The 13332-nt window shown below is 35.0% G+C and overlaps 1 protein-coding gene and 1 long non-coding RNA gene across 6 annotated transcripts in view; one reads left to right on the top strand and one right to left on the bottom strand.

The window, feature by feature from the left end:
- The window catches only part of Myo61F (unconventional myosin 61F), a 34794-nt gene that overhangs the window by 2370 nt on the left and 19092 nt on the right, over positions 1-13332 (bottom strand). For 2 of the 4 annotated variants that reach the window (XM_033329047.2, XM_033329050.2), the window contains exons 2-13: positions 3581-3806; positions 2745-2860; positions 2597-2667; positions 2246-2454; positions 1903-2085; positions 1617-1823; positions 1227-1489; positions 972-1141; positions 739-893; positions 537-665; positions 314-467; positions 4-235 (exon numbers count right to left, since the gene is read on the bottom strand). In XM_033329047.2, coding sequence (XP_033184938.1) covers positions 4-235; positions 314-467; positions 537-665; positions 739-893; positions 972-1141; positions 1227-1489; positions 1617-1823; positions 1903-2085; positions 2246-2454; positions 2597-2667; positions 2745-2860; positions 3581-3806 — 2115 coding nt within the window. Of the gene's footprint in view, positions 1-3; positions 236-313; positions 468-536; positions 666-738; positions 894-971; positions 1142-1226; positions 1490-1616; positions 1824-1902; positions 2086-2245; positions 2455-2596; positions 2668-2744; positions 2861-3580; positions 3807-6107; positions 6135-9008; positions 9148-13332 lie in introns of those variants that run through there. The other 2 variants (XM_033329048.2, XM_076627995.1) reach the window with 2 other exon arrangements.
- Positions 9067-11051, top strand: LOC143305172 (uncharacterized). Of its 2 annotated transcripts, XR_013061910.1 has the most exons (5): positions 9067-9205; positions 9288-9445; positions 9553-9735; positions 9802-10108; positions 10203-11051. It is a non-coding gene; the product is annotated as an uncharacterized LOC143305172 (long non-coding RNA). The 2 variants fall into 2 exon arrangements; XR_013061911.1 differs by lacking the exon at positions 9288-9445 and having other exon boundaries at positions 9071-9205; positions 10203-11050.

Here is a 13332-nt window from a genome sequence, read left to right as displayed (position 1 = left end):
TACTTGCCCATCCTGTATTCATCTTCTTCGAAACCAAGATGACACACGAGTATCTGTACACCTTCTTTAGCGGGACCATGATAGTTAGGCCATGTTTGCGGACACAGAGATTTATAACGTTGTAAGAATTGTTCATAGGGCCTTCTGTAGGCAAAACCAGCTCGCCTTACTCTTAAATTTTCCATAAGACCTAAATACTTTACTTGATGCAGTATAATTTTCTCGTTGAATTTATCTAAAATGATATTACAAATATTTTGAAATATATGAAATATTTTTCGAATATAATAAAATAGGAATTACTGAAACTTACTAGGCATTTTATAGTCATTGGGTTTAATACAACGAATATAAGAAGGTTCTTTGCCCATAAGAATCTCCACCAGATTATTTAAACTGTTTTTAAATTGCGTAATAGCAGTATCTGGTCGTTTTTTGCTGGTCAAATCTTTTACGTCAAACACGTTCTACAAAATCATAAATTTTAATACGAAAAACCGGGGAAATAATGTCTCGATATCAATTAGTGGAAGTACCTTAATAATCGAGTTCGTCGTGTGCGACATTACTTCACGCAAATCTCTATATAATAAATCATTATTCTTCTCAAGGAACCCACGGACGTTGTACGTTACTTCGCCAGCGTAATGCACCAATCTAAACTCCTGAAATACACAATTATGTTAGGGAAAATTATATTAGAAGATTATATAATAAATTGTGAGGTTTAAGTCTTACATCACGTCCCATAACTTTCTGTGTTTGTAGATCTGCTTTCATGTGGCTTATGTAATGAGGATGATTATTCAAATTTACATTCAATTTTTCCAGGAAGCTCAAATCGGTTGGTTCTCCGGGACGAAGGCATTCTTCATCCATTAAGGATATTATACCTGAAACAGATACACATAAAATAGTATATCATATTTACAATTTTCATTAATTTACTAATGTAAATTTTGAATTAATACCTTTATATTTTTCTTCGATTAAATCGCAAATGACTTTATTATTAAAATATTGAACATTTTCCCACGTTATTCCCTCTCTCAAATACTCCTCTTGTTCCGATTTCAATGTCAATTGAATAAAAAGTTGCTGCAACTTCTCATTGCAGTAATTTATACAGAACTGTTCGAAGCTATTGAATGATATCTTTCATGAATCGTGTAATGAAAAAAAGACGATTATTAAATAAACATTATTTAACCTTAGAGATCATGTACCTGTTCTTCTGAAAGATTTCGAAACCATAAATATCCAGGATTCCTATGACCATTTTCTTATGTGGATTGTTAATCGGCTGCAAGGATTTATTCAATCTGGTCACGAGCCATGTGAACAGTCTGTCATATACAGCTTTCGCCAACGCATCCCGTGCATAAATCGCAAATTCTCTGTTCAACGGGGAAACGACCACGTCACCGTGGGCGTCTATGGTGCGATTTGTAAAGGCGCCCGCCAACTGCTTTATGTCGCAACCCAATAACTGCGAATGAATATAAAAATTGAAAATAATTGGCCAACAAATTTCCATCAAACGAATCGTAAGAGACTGAAAGATACTTTATTATCTATTTTACTATTTATGTGTGGTATGGATGCCTTAAACTTACAGCGGCAACCGCCTCGACAGAAGCTGGTTTTAAGATTTGCGCGACACCATCTTCCTCGGTAAAACCAACATTTCCCATGTGCAATACCGATGCAACTATTGCGAATAGGTCATCCTGTTCCTGCTGAGTCATCTCCATAGTCTTCATCGCCTTTATTACTTCATTATACTGAGTCGCATCGTCGATACTGTCTATGGTGCCTTTCGTCTAAAAATAATATGGAACCTGTCTCGCAATGTACGTTAAAAAACAGTCGGTTGATTAGAAAGCAAAAATAATAGCTTACCCCATTGGTAAGGTAATAGTACGTATCTAAATTTCTCTTGAGATATAACTTCCGCAAAGTCTCCTCGCCTGCTCCGGCTAACAATTGATAAAATATATGAAAATTACGCTCTCCCGAAAATTGATGCACTACTCGTGATTTCTCGAGTAGGTAATTCAAGATGTTTCCACCGATTGGATCTCCCTGGAAAGATATTAGATATCATTCATTCATAACACATTCTTTTCGCGCCAATAAGTAGGTGTTAATAACTATATATGATACAATTAACATTATTTAAACACGAAGACAAAGATAAGGAGATTTAAAGATAAAGACAATGAGACAGTTGGTTCATTTGTACCTGGAAATTAAATTGGATATCCATGTACTTGCCGAAACGGGACGAGTTATCATTGCGATTAGTTTTCGCGTTCCCGAAAGCTTCGAGCACCGGATTGCTACCGATCAATTTGTCATTTACTTCTTCCACTTGTTTCTTGTGCCCGGTAGCAGCTGCGATAAACTCTAGCACCTTCTTCGAAGCTTCGGTTTTCCCTGAACCGGATTCGCCTAAACGATCAGTTCCAAGCACGTTAAGTCTATCTCTAGCATAACTTATTACATTGCCGCAGAAATAGAATTTTCTTAAAATAGCCAACAAACTTTATTTAATTATTAGAAGAATGGCTAAATTCGTAAGTATGTTTCTTACCGGAAATGAGAATACATTGGTCCAGATTCTCCTTCAACAAAGATTGATAAGCAGTATCAGAAAGCGCGAAGCTGAAAGGAAACGAAAGATTCTAAATTATCGGTTATTCAAAAAATAGAACACTTTGTAGCGTAGTTTAGTTTCTTACATGTGTGGTGGAGCTTCGAAAAAATTTCTTCCATGGTAGTATTGAATGGTTTCCGAGTTATAAATTGGTAATTTCTTATAGGGGTTCACTGATATCAGCACTTGACCAATATACGTCTAGAAAAATAGTAAGAAGCTCGTCATAAAGCTGGAATAGAGCAATAAAAAATAAAATTCTAGGTAAACATGAAACAGGTTGGCCGATTAGTTCATGAAATTATCACAGTGTCTCCAAATACGTATTTGACGCATAGCTAACTGAATTGGTAAATTTTCTGCAAACGCAGCTCTAAGTGTATAACTGGTTTAGAAACCGATGAAAAATTCCTTTTTTTATCTGTGGAATGTTAGATAAATATCACTTTGTATTTTTAAATCTCGACATATTTTTAATAAGACTTCATTATAATGCTACATTCTTTGAATCAACAATGTTTATCCAAAATATACGCCGCTGTTACCTGTGCTAGCTGATAACACGTATGAGGACAATAAACTAACTGAAACTTCAAGCACTTATCGCGAGAACTTAAAAATTTCTAAACGTTGCCTCGTATCTGTCTAACTTTGAACAAGTTAGCTGAAAGAATTGCCATAAGTTTGCATGCTTACTTAACTCTATTGATAAACTAAGTTTTTTATATTTTCATGAATAAATTTTATCCAATTTTTTATTATATTTTCATAGACGAATCTAAGCGAAGTAATTTTCTAAAATTCAAGTCAGTTGAAAGTCTTGCTTACAAGTGCATTTAACTAGACAATACAGAAAGAAAGCGACGCCAGACTTCCGGGTAATTGGTTCGAGCAGTTCTTCCATAAAGATTTTTTACTCACGTAGATCAGATTCTCGTTGAAACGCTTTCGCAAATTATCGATAAACGCGTCCTCGCTCTGGAAGTCCTCGAGAAGAACGAAGTCCTGGACACCGACGCGGTCACGCTCGTGCAGACCACGTTCCATGTTTCTACGTAACTCGCTGCCAGTCCTGGGGACTTCCGGTGCCCGTGCCTTGCCGGAACCTCTCACAACACCTCCAGTGTCGGATACCGCACGCGCCTCGCTATAATAGGTCAGAGAGCAAGTTACTTTTGAGATGCATAATAACGAGTAGTTTGTTCGAAGGAATTTTTAAATGAAAGATCTGTACAACTTTATATAGAAGGAGGAGAAGGAACAGTAATTTTGATAACGAAACTGCTCCGTTCTTTGTATCATCTTTGGCTCGTTTGTATTTTTTATCGTTAAAAAATTGCTCTAGTTTTGAGAAAGATGTAAAGAAATGGTTAAATAAAGAAATAATTAAATAATTCACAAAAATTCAAAGATTATAGTTGGCTTAATATATTTTTAGATTAGATTCGAGGATTGCGAGGTATAAAAATAAGTTTTGAGATAAAAAATGTAATAAGAATATCCTATGATTTTTTTTAATATTCATTTTCTATTTAGTTCTATAAGGTGTTGCACGTTTTATATAATTATATGGTGTCATATAGTAATTTAGTTTTCATATAAAATTATACATCATTGTTTAATTTCTTAAAGCGCCATAATGTCATCCTCTTTTTAAGGATCTGACTATATACCTATATTGTCTCGTTCGTATAGTTGTTGCCTGCCTATTCGCATATTACGATCGATCGACGATGAGATTTGTGAAATTAATTGCGGCCAAGACGTATGCCGATTTCTCGTGGACGTTACACGATACTGAGCGCGAGAAAGTGCGGATTGCGAGTATTGTTCGATCGCCGGAAAGGAAATCAACACCCTGAACTTCGATGGCGCTTCACGCGATCGGTGTCGATTTTCCGTATGTGGTCGCATCGACCATCGACATGGATACGCACCATAGAAAAATAGTAAAACAAGATAGATCATCTCGTTTCTCTCCTTATGCTTCCGAAATCTTCTGATCTCTATCTACTACTATTACTACTACTACTACTCTCTCTCTTTCTCTCTCTCTCTCTCTCTGTCTGTCTGTCTCTCTCTCTGTCTGTCTCTCTCTCTCTCTGTCTGATCTCTTTATCTGTCTGCAAACTTTCTTGCAACTTAAAAAAGCTAAGAAAGTAAAAAGCGTGTTGATCTAAATTATGTGATCTAACGAGCGGATCTAACTTTCGTAATGAAATATTTGTTGCATCAAGAAAAAGAAGAAAATTGTAATCAAATCGACTTATTGTCTGACGATCTTTCTTCCTTGAAATTATTCTGTTAATTTCATTAATTTCACAGACTTTCATTGATTTCCAACTAGTTTAATTGTAAATATATTTTTGATATATTAGACGTATATATCTTTCAATTTAAAGAAAAATTCTTATCCGGAGATGATCTCGCTTGACGATGATTTTTGTTCATTAATCTCCAGAAAGGGAGAAACGTCACATAAAGAATGTATTGTCTATGATGAATAGCGATATAGTCATTAGCAGAATTGCAGATTGGTGATAAAGTTACTGATTAGATACGAAAGCAGTGTTGATAGACGGTAAGAGATCGATGAAAAGTTGTAACACAAGAAACTATGTAATTCCGATATTTCATTTAAATTATCACGAATAATAAATAATAACGAATAAATTATAACGAAATCAGTTTCAATCGAATCGCTAAATATAAGTAGAGGATGCTTTAAAACTGATTATGTAAGACGGGAATAAAGATATTAGTCTTTCGATTATAATACTGTCACAAATTTTATGACTGTACTTACATTAACTTCTTGTGAAACTGTGTATCGCAAAATCAATAAACTAACAACGGAGAATACACATAATTTATTGTCTCTCACGGTTCAACATCTCGCCTCACTTTCTAACTTCAAGTAACAGACTAAAACGCTAGACTACCGAAAGATCCAGGTAGAAGACTGTCAATCAGATACAAAGGAACAGCATGGGCCACTTTTACCCCACCCTTACGATTCAGGCTTGAATCAAACTTCGTTGCTTCGCATTGTGCAAAATAGGGTGTGTTCTACCCTTCTACAAACTTTGCACAGTCACTATAGTAATTCATACGTCTACCTACGTGAGACACGGAATTTTATAAACCTTCTTCGTTGTTTATCCAAGACGAAACCCTAGCCGAATCATTGTTATATAACAATATATATGTAAAACTAACGTGTGACAATATAATAATAATGTATAATACTGTAAACTACTATAGATCTCTCCCTGTCTCTCCCTGTCTCTCCCTCTCTTTCTCTCTCTCTTTCTCTCTCGTAGTATAAAAAAAAAGATAAAATGGACCATAAAGGATCAGAGATAGTAATTTTGCTATTGAGATAAAAATTTATATATATGTATATACTCCTTTTGTAAGAATAATGGAGGATTTTTATAGGACTCACCCCATGTTTTGTCAGCGTCCTTGTATCCTGTGCAATCAACAGACGAAACAGATTAACGAATTAAGTTACGACGGGTTATTGTTATCGCGTGAGTAGTGGCAGAAAGTACAGAACCAGAGCTGGTGCTCTCGCAACTGATGCTCGTTGTACTTCCCTGTGAAATCTAACGTTAGATCGCGCGATAAGATACGCGGCCTACGTGGAAATTCGATCTCGATTTCGCTCGATAATCTTCCGTGATCGATCGGTTACGATGTTTTCATTTAATTCCTGGTTGTTTCATTGAAAAAAAGAACCATCGGCTACAAATATTGTAGGTATATTAACAAAGCGTAATTTTACCATACAATTATCGATATTTAAAACTCCACCGATTCCGCGGATATTTTAATTCTCGAAAGACATCGCTTTGCGGAAATGACTGGATTGTATCACATCCTTCAGCCATAATTTACATCCTTTACTATCATATTTAATTTTCTTTTATCTCGCGTGCGCACCTAAAGATCGGCCATCGATTCTATAAATATTTCAGGATGAACAAATTTCATTATATTCTAGTGTCATGATTAATATTATGGTTGTCGAGTATATCCAATTTTCTTCCTTATCTATAAGCATCTAAAAATTGGCCAATTCTAAAGATATTTTTATTCTTAATACTATTACTTCACGCAGATGAGCAAACTTCATTGTACCGTAATTCATATTTTAATTCGTATCATTATCCTATAGTTTCGAATTTATTTTTCCCTTGTACAAAGACAACGAAATTGCGTCATCGGCAAGAAGAAACATCAGCCGAGATATCTTAAATAATCCAACGCAAAATTTTTATACATCGTTTCGATTAGATTCAGTGCTTGAAGCTCGAACGTATTCTCTCAAGAGGACTGGTATCGATTGTGCGACGAAACGAAACGAAACGAAACGTTACGCAAGCACAGCTTCGATTTTGTGTTCCAATTAACTCGAACCAATTAAAGTACAACGCTAAAGGAGAAGCTAATTGCTTCGAATTCCCGCGTGACACGTTTTCACGCGTATTCTTTCGAACGTGTTTCACATTTTCTTCCTAAAAGAGAAACTAAATACGAGTCGATGATTTGTACAAAAGGAAATAGCCAATCGATGCAATTGGAAGAAAGAAGCTTCAAGGTCGATTATACATACGTGAGCTGTTCGAAAACTGCACCGATTAATCAGCGTCTCGTTACCATTCTATAAACGCGAAAGCTACAAATCGCGGTCATTGCCGTTCCGGATGCTTCTCGGAATACAGATTCTTTCGTCAGAGAGTACGATGGAAAAGTGTTTGAAAAGAGATCATTGAGAAAGTAATTATACGGAGCGGTTCGTTTCGTTGTTAAAAGGAAAACTGTTTTCTGCAAAATGTACTTAGTACGAGTCTTTTTGTAATAACTCTCCTTTAAAAGATTATGATCTGAATTGGAAAAGAATATGAAAAAAATAAAGCGAAAGGAATTCTACATTAATAAGAAAGTTTCGTTGAAAGATACTTCTTGCACGCCTGAATTATATAATATTAACGAAGAATTTCAAGATAATAAATATATCATTAGATAATAATCTTATTCTTTCAAGGATAATAAAAAAGTGATGATATCTCTGGAAGATTAATCTTCCATAAGAAAAATCGCGCGATTAAAAATATCTTTCTTCGATTAGAAATTGTTTCCAAAGCATAGAAATAATATAAATATACAATTGAAATGGAACATCGTATATAAAATCAGATCGAAATATTGGAAGCTCCATTAAGTTAATGGAAATAAAAATGAAAATGACGATGGCATTATGGGACAATCACATTTTATTGAGCAAACACCCTATCGCGAATTACTTTCTTATCGACTTAAGATTAGCCGTTATCGAAAAATCGTAACGTTCGATCGAAAAAGATGATACTCGCGTGATTCGTGCATTCTATCTATATTTCTTTCTGTCTCGACGCCAAGAAACTTTTGACGTATATTATTTGTTCGCATTTCTATGCGCAATAAAGACAATAATAAAATTGTTGAAATCAATCGTAAGAGGAGAATCATGAAAAAAAAAAGAATTAAAAATAAAATTTTCGTTCGCGACACCGAATCTCCATCATTCGGTCCGTTCATTCGTTCACGATTATTTTTAGTCGCGAGATTTTCCTCGTGAAAAATAGAAGAAAAAATGCAAGAACGTCTAAAGAATTGGAAGCTCGTAGCCTCGATTTTTGAAACACGTCACCTGCACTCTTTTGTTCTTATCGAGCCATGAATTGTTAATTGGACGTTACGTATTATCGACTTTTACAGGTACGTTCCACTCTTAGAACCGAACGTTCTTGTTTTAAATACCGCGATAACGTAACTTGGCTTTGGAAACTTTTTCAATTTCATACGATCCACAATTTATACAAAGTTTGTTATTTCCATCGGGATTCGTAATCTTTCCTTTAAAAAAAATCAGAGATATTCCCCCGTAACGATGCAAATGCTCTATTTAATTTTTTCAATTTTAGTATACACCGATCATTAAAACATTCACAATTTACAAAAAAAGAAAATTCTCTCTTTCTATCGGCGATCTTTTCTTGTAAAAATCTTCGTAAGAAATATTTTTTAACACGACTTTATTTTTTCAATTTCTGTACACCAATCGTTAAACGATAACTTATCATTTCACTACTATTTTTTCTATTAGTGGCAAATTTTTCTTAAAGAAATCTCCGTTGAAGTTGATTTCCTGAAACGATCGAGGCTGTCGTCTCGTTTAATCGTCAGAATCGATGAACTAACAATCGTCACGAGCGATCACTGAAGAAGATCAACGAGACACCAGATGTTTGAGCAACTCGTCACTTCTGGTTCCGTTATTTTTGGTTTTAAACGATCGTACAATTTGCACACAGAGTTCACTGCGATTTACACGTTCACCGGGAAGATCGAGACACGCCGGAGGATCGGTTCACCAACGGTCGCTACTCAACAACGACTTAACAGTGTCCACCTTCGGTTTATCATCGGCTATACGCAACTTCTCCTACCTCCTCTCTACCGCTACATCATCCGCTACTGATACGCCAATAAATCCAGGTGAGATACAATGAAAAATACATTGGACACTCGAGTTCAGTCGTCCAATTCTTATTTTAAATCAAACTCCCCTGCTTTTCAGAATATAGTGTAGCGTTTAGAAAGTCCTTTAGCAAACGAAGTATAAAAATATCGATTAACATTTGAATTTGAGAAAGAATTTGAGGAGTCTCAGACTCGTTTAGAGATGGAATTTAGTAATTGCGAGTTTTTCATTTCTTACTTTGAAGTTGTCACCAGGTATTGAATTTTTTAATGAAGTAATTGTATCGAAAGTAAAAGAATTCGTCTGAATATAAAGAAACCATTGCATGTTAGTACCATTTTTAATAAAAAAAATCTTTCAGGAGATAATTCATAAAAATATCAATTGACATTTGAGAAGATCGAGAAGCATTCATCAGTTGCTACATACCAATGCTTATGGACTTTGGAAAATTTTACATCTTGTTATTATCTCTTGGAATCGAATTACTTTACGAAGTAATTGTACTGAAGATAGAAGATCGTAGGAAATTATTATATATCAAGTAATGTCCGTTTTTTAATTACTTTCTATAATAATTACATGGCTTTTACAGTGTTGAACATTGCAGAAAACCCGTGAATAAGAAGAACGAAAGAAAAGAAGAAATACATTCTGTGTAACGCCAAAAACTTGTAATAGACATCAGGAGAGCAGTACGCGTATAATCTAATCTAATCTATTCGAATTTTTTGTAGACAATGAGTGCAATTGTAACAGTATTTGCAATGACACAAATATGTTATCGTTCCTTCCTACTCGTTAACATCGTATTTATCCATCTGTAATCTGCGTTTGTGTTAATTTAAAGGGACTTTGTGTTGCCATAGAGAATTTCCAAGGTGATAATAAGTAGTGTGGAGAAAAAAATGAAAAAGGTTCTACAATTATTATCTGTGATATTAAAGTTCTTTTATTAAATATCGATTCAACATTCTTTGTTGAATTTTTACCTTGGTTTCATGATTCCAGAATTTGTATCGTGGGACGAAACGTTGAAACAACTTTGGAGTAACTGTGGAAAAAGAAAAGAAAAGGGGAATCGATCCCCATGGAGGAATAATAATGGCTATTTAAGAGCAATCGCGACGAACGCCGCGTGAATACTGGGACAAACGAGTCTCGAGAAAAACCGATCGAATACAGCAGCTTCTGGTAAATGCGTTTCGTGACCTCGTTATCGATACGAAGTGTCAATCGATGACCGTTCCGGCTACGGCATGCAAATTCTGATTCTTTTCTTCGCGTAAACAAGCTTATATTCCGATTGAACGTTACTTTCTGAACAATCGATGCGTTTTACGACTAACGAGAGAAACATAGTATACATTTTACGTACATATTTGGTTCATGGAAAAGTCGTGATCACCAGATCTTCTTCTATAAGAGCTTCTATAAAATTTACAAGTTTATTTAGAGATTAAGACAGATGACAGATAGTTGAACAGATAGGATTAACTGTTCATCATTGAACATAACTAAAAGAATTAACAGATAAAATAATATTTGATATCGAACTATAATCTATAAGAATAGTATTTATTCAAGTATAAAAAGATGACATAATATTGCTAGAAAGAAATTATCGGCTATTGATAATAAATTATTTTATGATAGAATGTGTTCTGCGTGGTGTATTTTATATGAGCGAAATAATATTGTAGAAGTTTCAGTTAAAGAAATTGTTTTCTTTCCTTTGGAAGAACACAAGACCAGCAAAATTTTCCGATCAATTTAATAAACGCGTCTTATCAATTACGTTCTTCTTTTTTAACGCTCGAACCGATTTTCGTATCGAAAGTTTCGTATTTGTGTAACTAAAATTCTGCCTAAAATAAATAAAGTTTATATTGATAGATAAAAATAGTATGCGCTTAATTCGTAGATAAAAGAGAGTTAAAAGAGGCTGATTCGTTGCTCGCATCTAATCAATCTTTTTTGCTCGGTCAACGACTCGGCCTGAGCCCCATCACAATAACTCTATAAATCTCGGGACACTTTCCGAGAATCGGAAGTCATAATGCTGTCGTTTCCACTTCTGATATTGGATGGAACGTCGTGTACATATAAGTACACGGCTATTCGCGAGTTTTCTTTCGCTGCATCGGAAATGAGATGATTTAAATGGGATAGAAACATCTTGATGAAACTTCTGCTCGCTCTTTGTTGAGAAGATATTCGTCTTTTCTTGTGAAATGTTTTCTTCGAGCACGTGAATGAGAAAGTGTAGATAGGGTACATAAATAACTCGTAAATTATGGAAAAACAGTGGTACTTTAATTATTCTATTGTTAGAGCAGGAAGCATTAAATATTAAAATTTCGTTTCCATCGAATATTTCCATGTTTCCACGTTATTCGAGATCAATCTTTTCTATTGGTTTTTTTTTTTTTTTAAACCATCTCCATCGATTTTATTTTTAAATTGAAGTATTTTTCAGAGATTTGAATTTAAAGTTAACTATACAAATTTTGGCATCATTTGACATTAAAAAATGAATAAGAGCCTTAAAGATCTGCTTTTGATAATACGTAATAATAAAAGAATATATCCATCTAGGGAAAATGGAAATATCGTGATTTCAAGCCGCTTGGAAAACATACCATGAACATTTGAACAAAATTTACGTTCCAGAAACATGTAGTTGTTTAAAATACGAAGCTTTACGAACAAATTGGTTGGAACTGCAGGCCCACGCGGCTTCCAGTACGAGTGGATCGCTGAAAAAGCTCGATCGGTTCGCAACCAAGGCCCGAACGAATGATATAAATACACCAAGACGGACGAGTTGTAAAAATCACCGTTCGACGTCTCGACCCGCGGCTTGATTAACGTGATACCTATTTTCGAGAGCTGTGATTTATAGCGACACTCCTTTGCATCTCTCCGACGTGGGTTCTGCTATGTTTCACAGATTGTATTCTAAAAACCAGGGGTAGCTGAGAAAAGACTGTATCGTGCCGGATCTTTGTGGAGAAGAAGATCATAATGGCTGGATCATATCTATTCTGGAATGGGCTGTGCTTTCGCAATACGTATCTCAGGAATGCTTTGTCTATACTTGTTCCTTTTTACATTTTCTCAAAGAACAATTTTCTAAACACGATATTCAATTACAGTGTCGCTTCGCTATTTTCTTTTCTTTTTAATGAAAAATATCCTTTATTATATCACGAGGGTTATTTATCACTTTTATTAGTACAATTTTCATCATCCGTATATAATAAATATATTTAAATCGATAGTTCTAGCGTTAAGACGAAGTTGTCACAGAATCTGTGTTCTACGAACTTAATAGGATTAAAAAAAATAGGATTGAAGCAACATTCGATCACGGTCAATAAGAATTGCTTCTCCCCGAAAGGGGAATCGAACTGAGTCACTGTCTCGGTCGTGACCTTTAGCCCGATGACTAATTTCTCGGCTGATCTTATGCTAAATCACCGCAGATACGTGCGATCGACTGACAGGCGTACGAACAATCGCGTTGTGAAGGCGGTTTCCATTGTTCCATCTAGTCATGCACGATGCCGTCATACTTGAAGAAATCTTAAGAAAGTAACACGAGCCATCCTCGACTATTTTCTTCTATGCGTAAAAAAAATATCCTCTTCCTTTCCGAAGACCGATTAAACATCGTTCGATTAAACACCTTGCGTCAGTTTCTATCGAATTTCTATCTAATTCTATCGAAACACGAACGTATGTATATAGGAGACCTACTAATTATTTAAATCGACTTTCTATCGTTAGGGGCGATCAGATTAATTAACATGTGCTTGCAGTTTCGTTACGCAAACACCAACATGGTGATAAAAAAAAAAAAGAATGCAATGCAACCTGCGGGTAGCTAAATACGTGCTGTACCTATCGACCTTTCCAGCTAATGCATTGCTCCACTCTTTTTGCATTGCACTTGTGAAACATCTAAATCTGTCAGTTCACTGAAAAAAATGCAGTATGACGAATAATAGTATACTCTGGTATACAGCAGTTTTTATTGTAAGATCTTAAGTAAATTTGTAAAAAATATAGTTGTGTATTCAACCAGTTTGCAAACTACAAATTTCGAGTCTCCAATTTAAAATATATCATAATTTAT

The sequence above is a fragment of the Bombus vancouverensis genome, chromosome 3, assembly GCF_051014615.1.
Source record: "Bombus vancouverensis nearcticus chromosome 3, iyBomVanc1_principal, whole genome shotgun sequence".
In the NCBI taxonomy this organism is placed as follows: Eukaryota; Metazoa; Arthropoda; class Insecta; order Hymenoptera; family Apidae; genus Bombus; species Bombus vancouverensis.
This window is presented reverse-complemented; position numbering and strand designations above follow the sequence as displayed.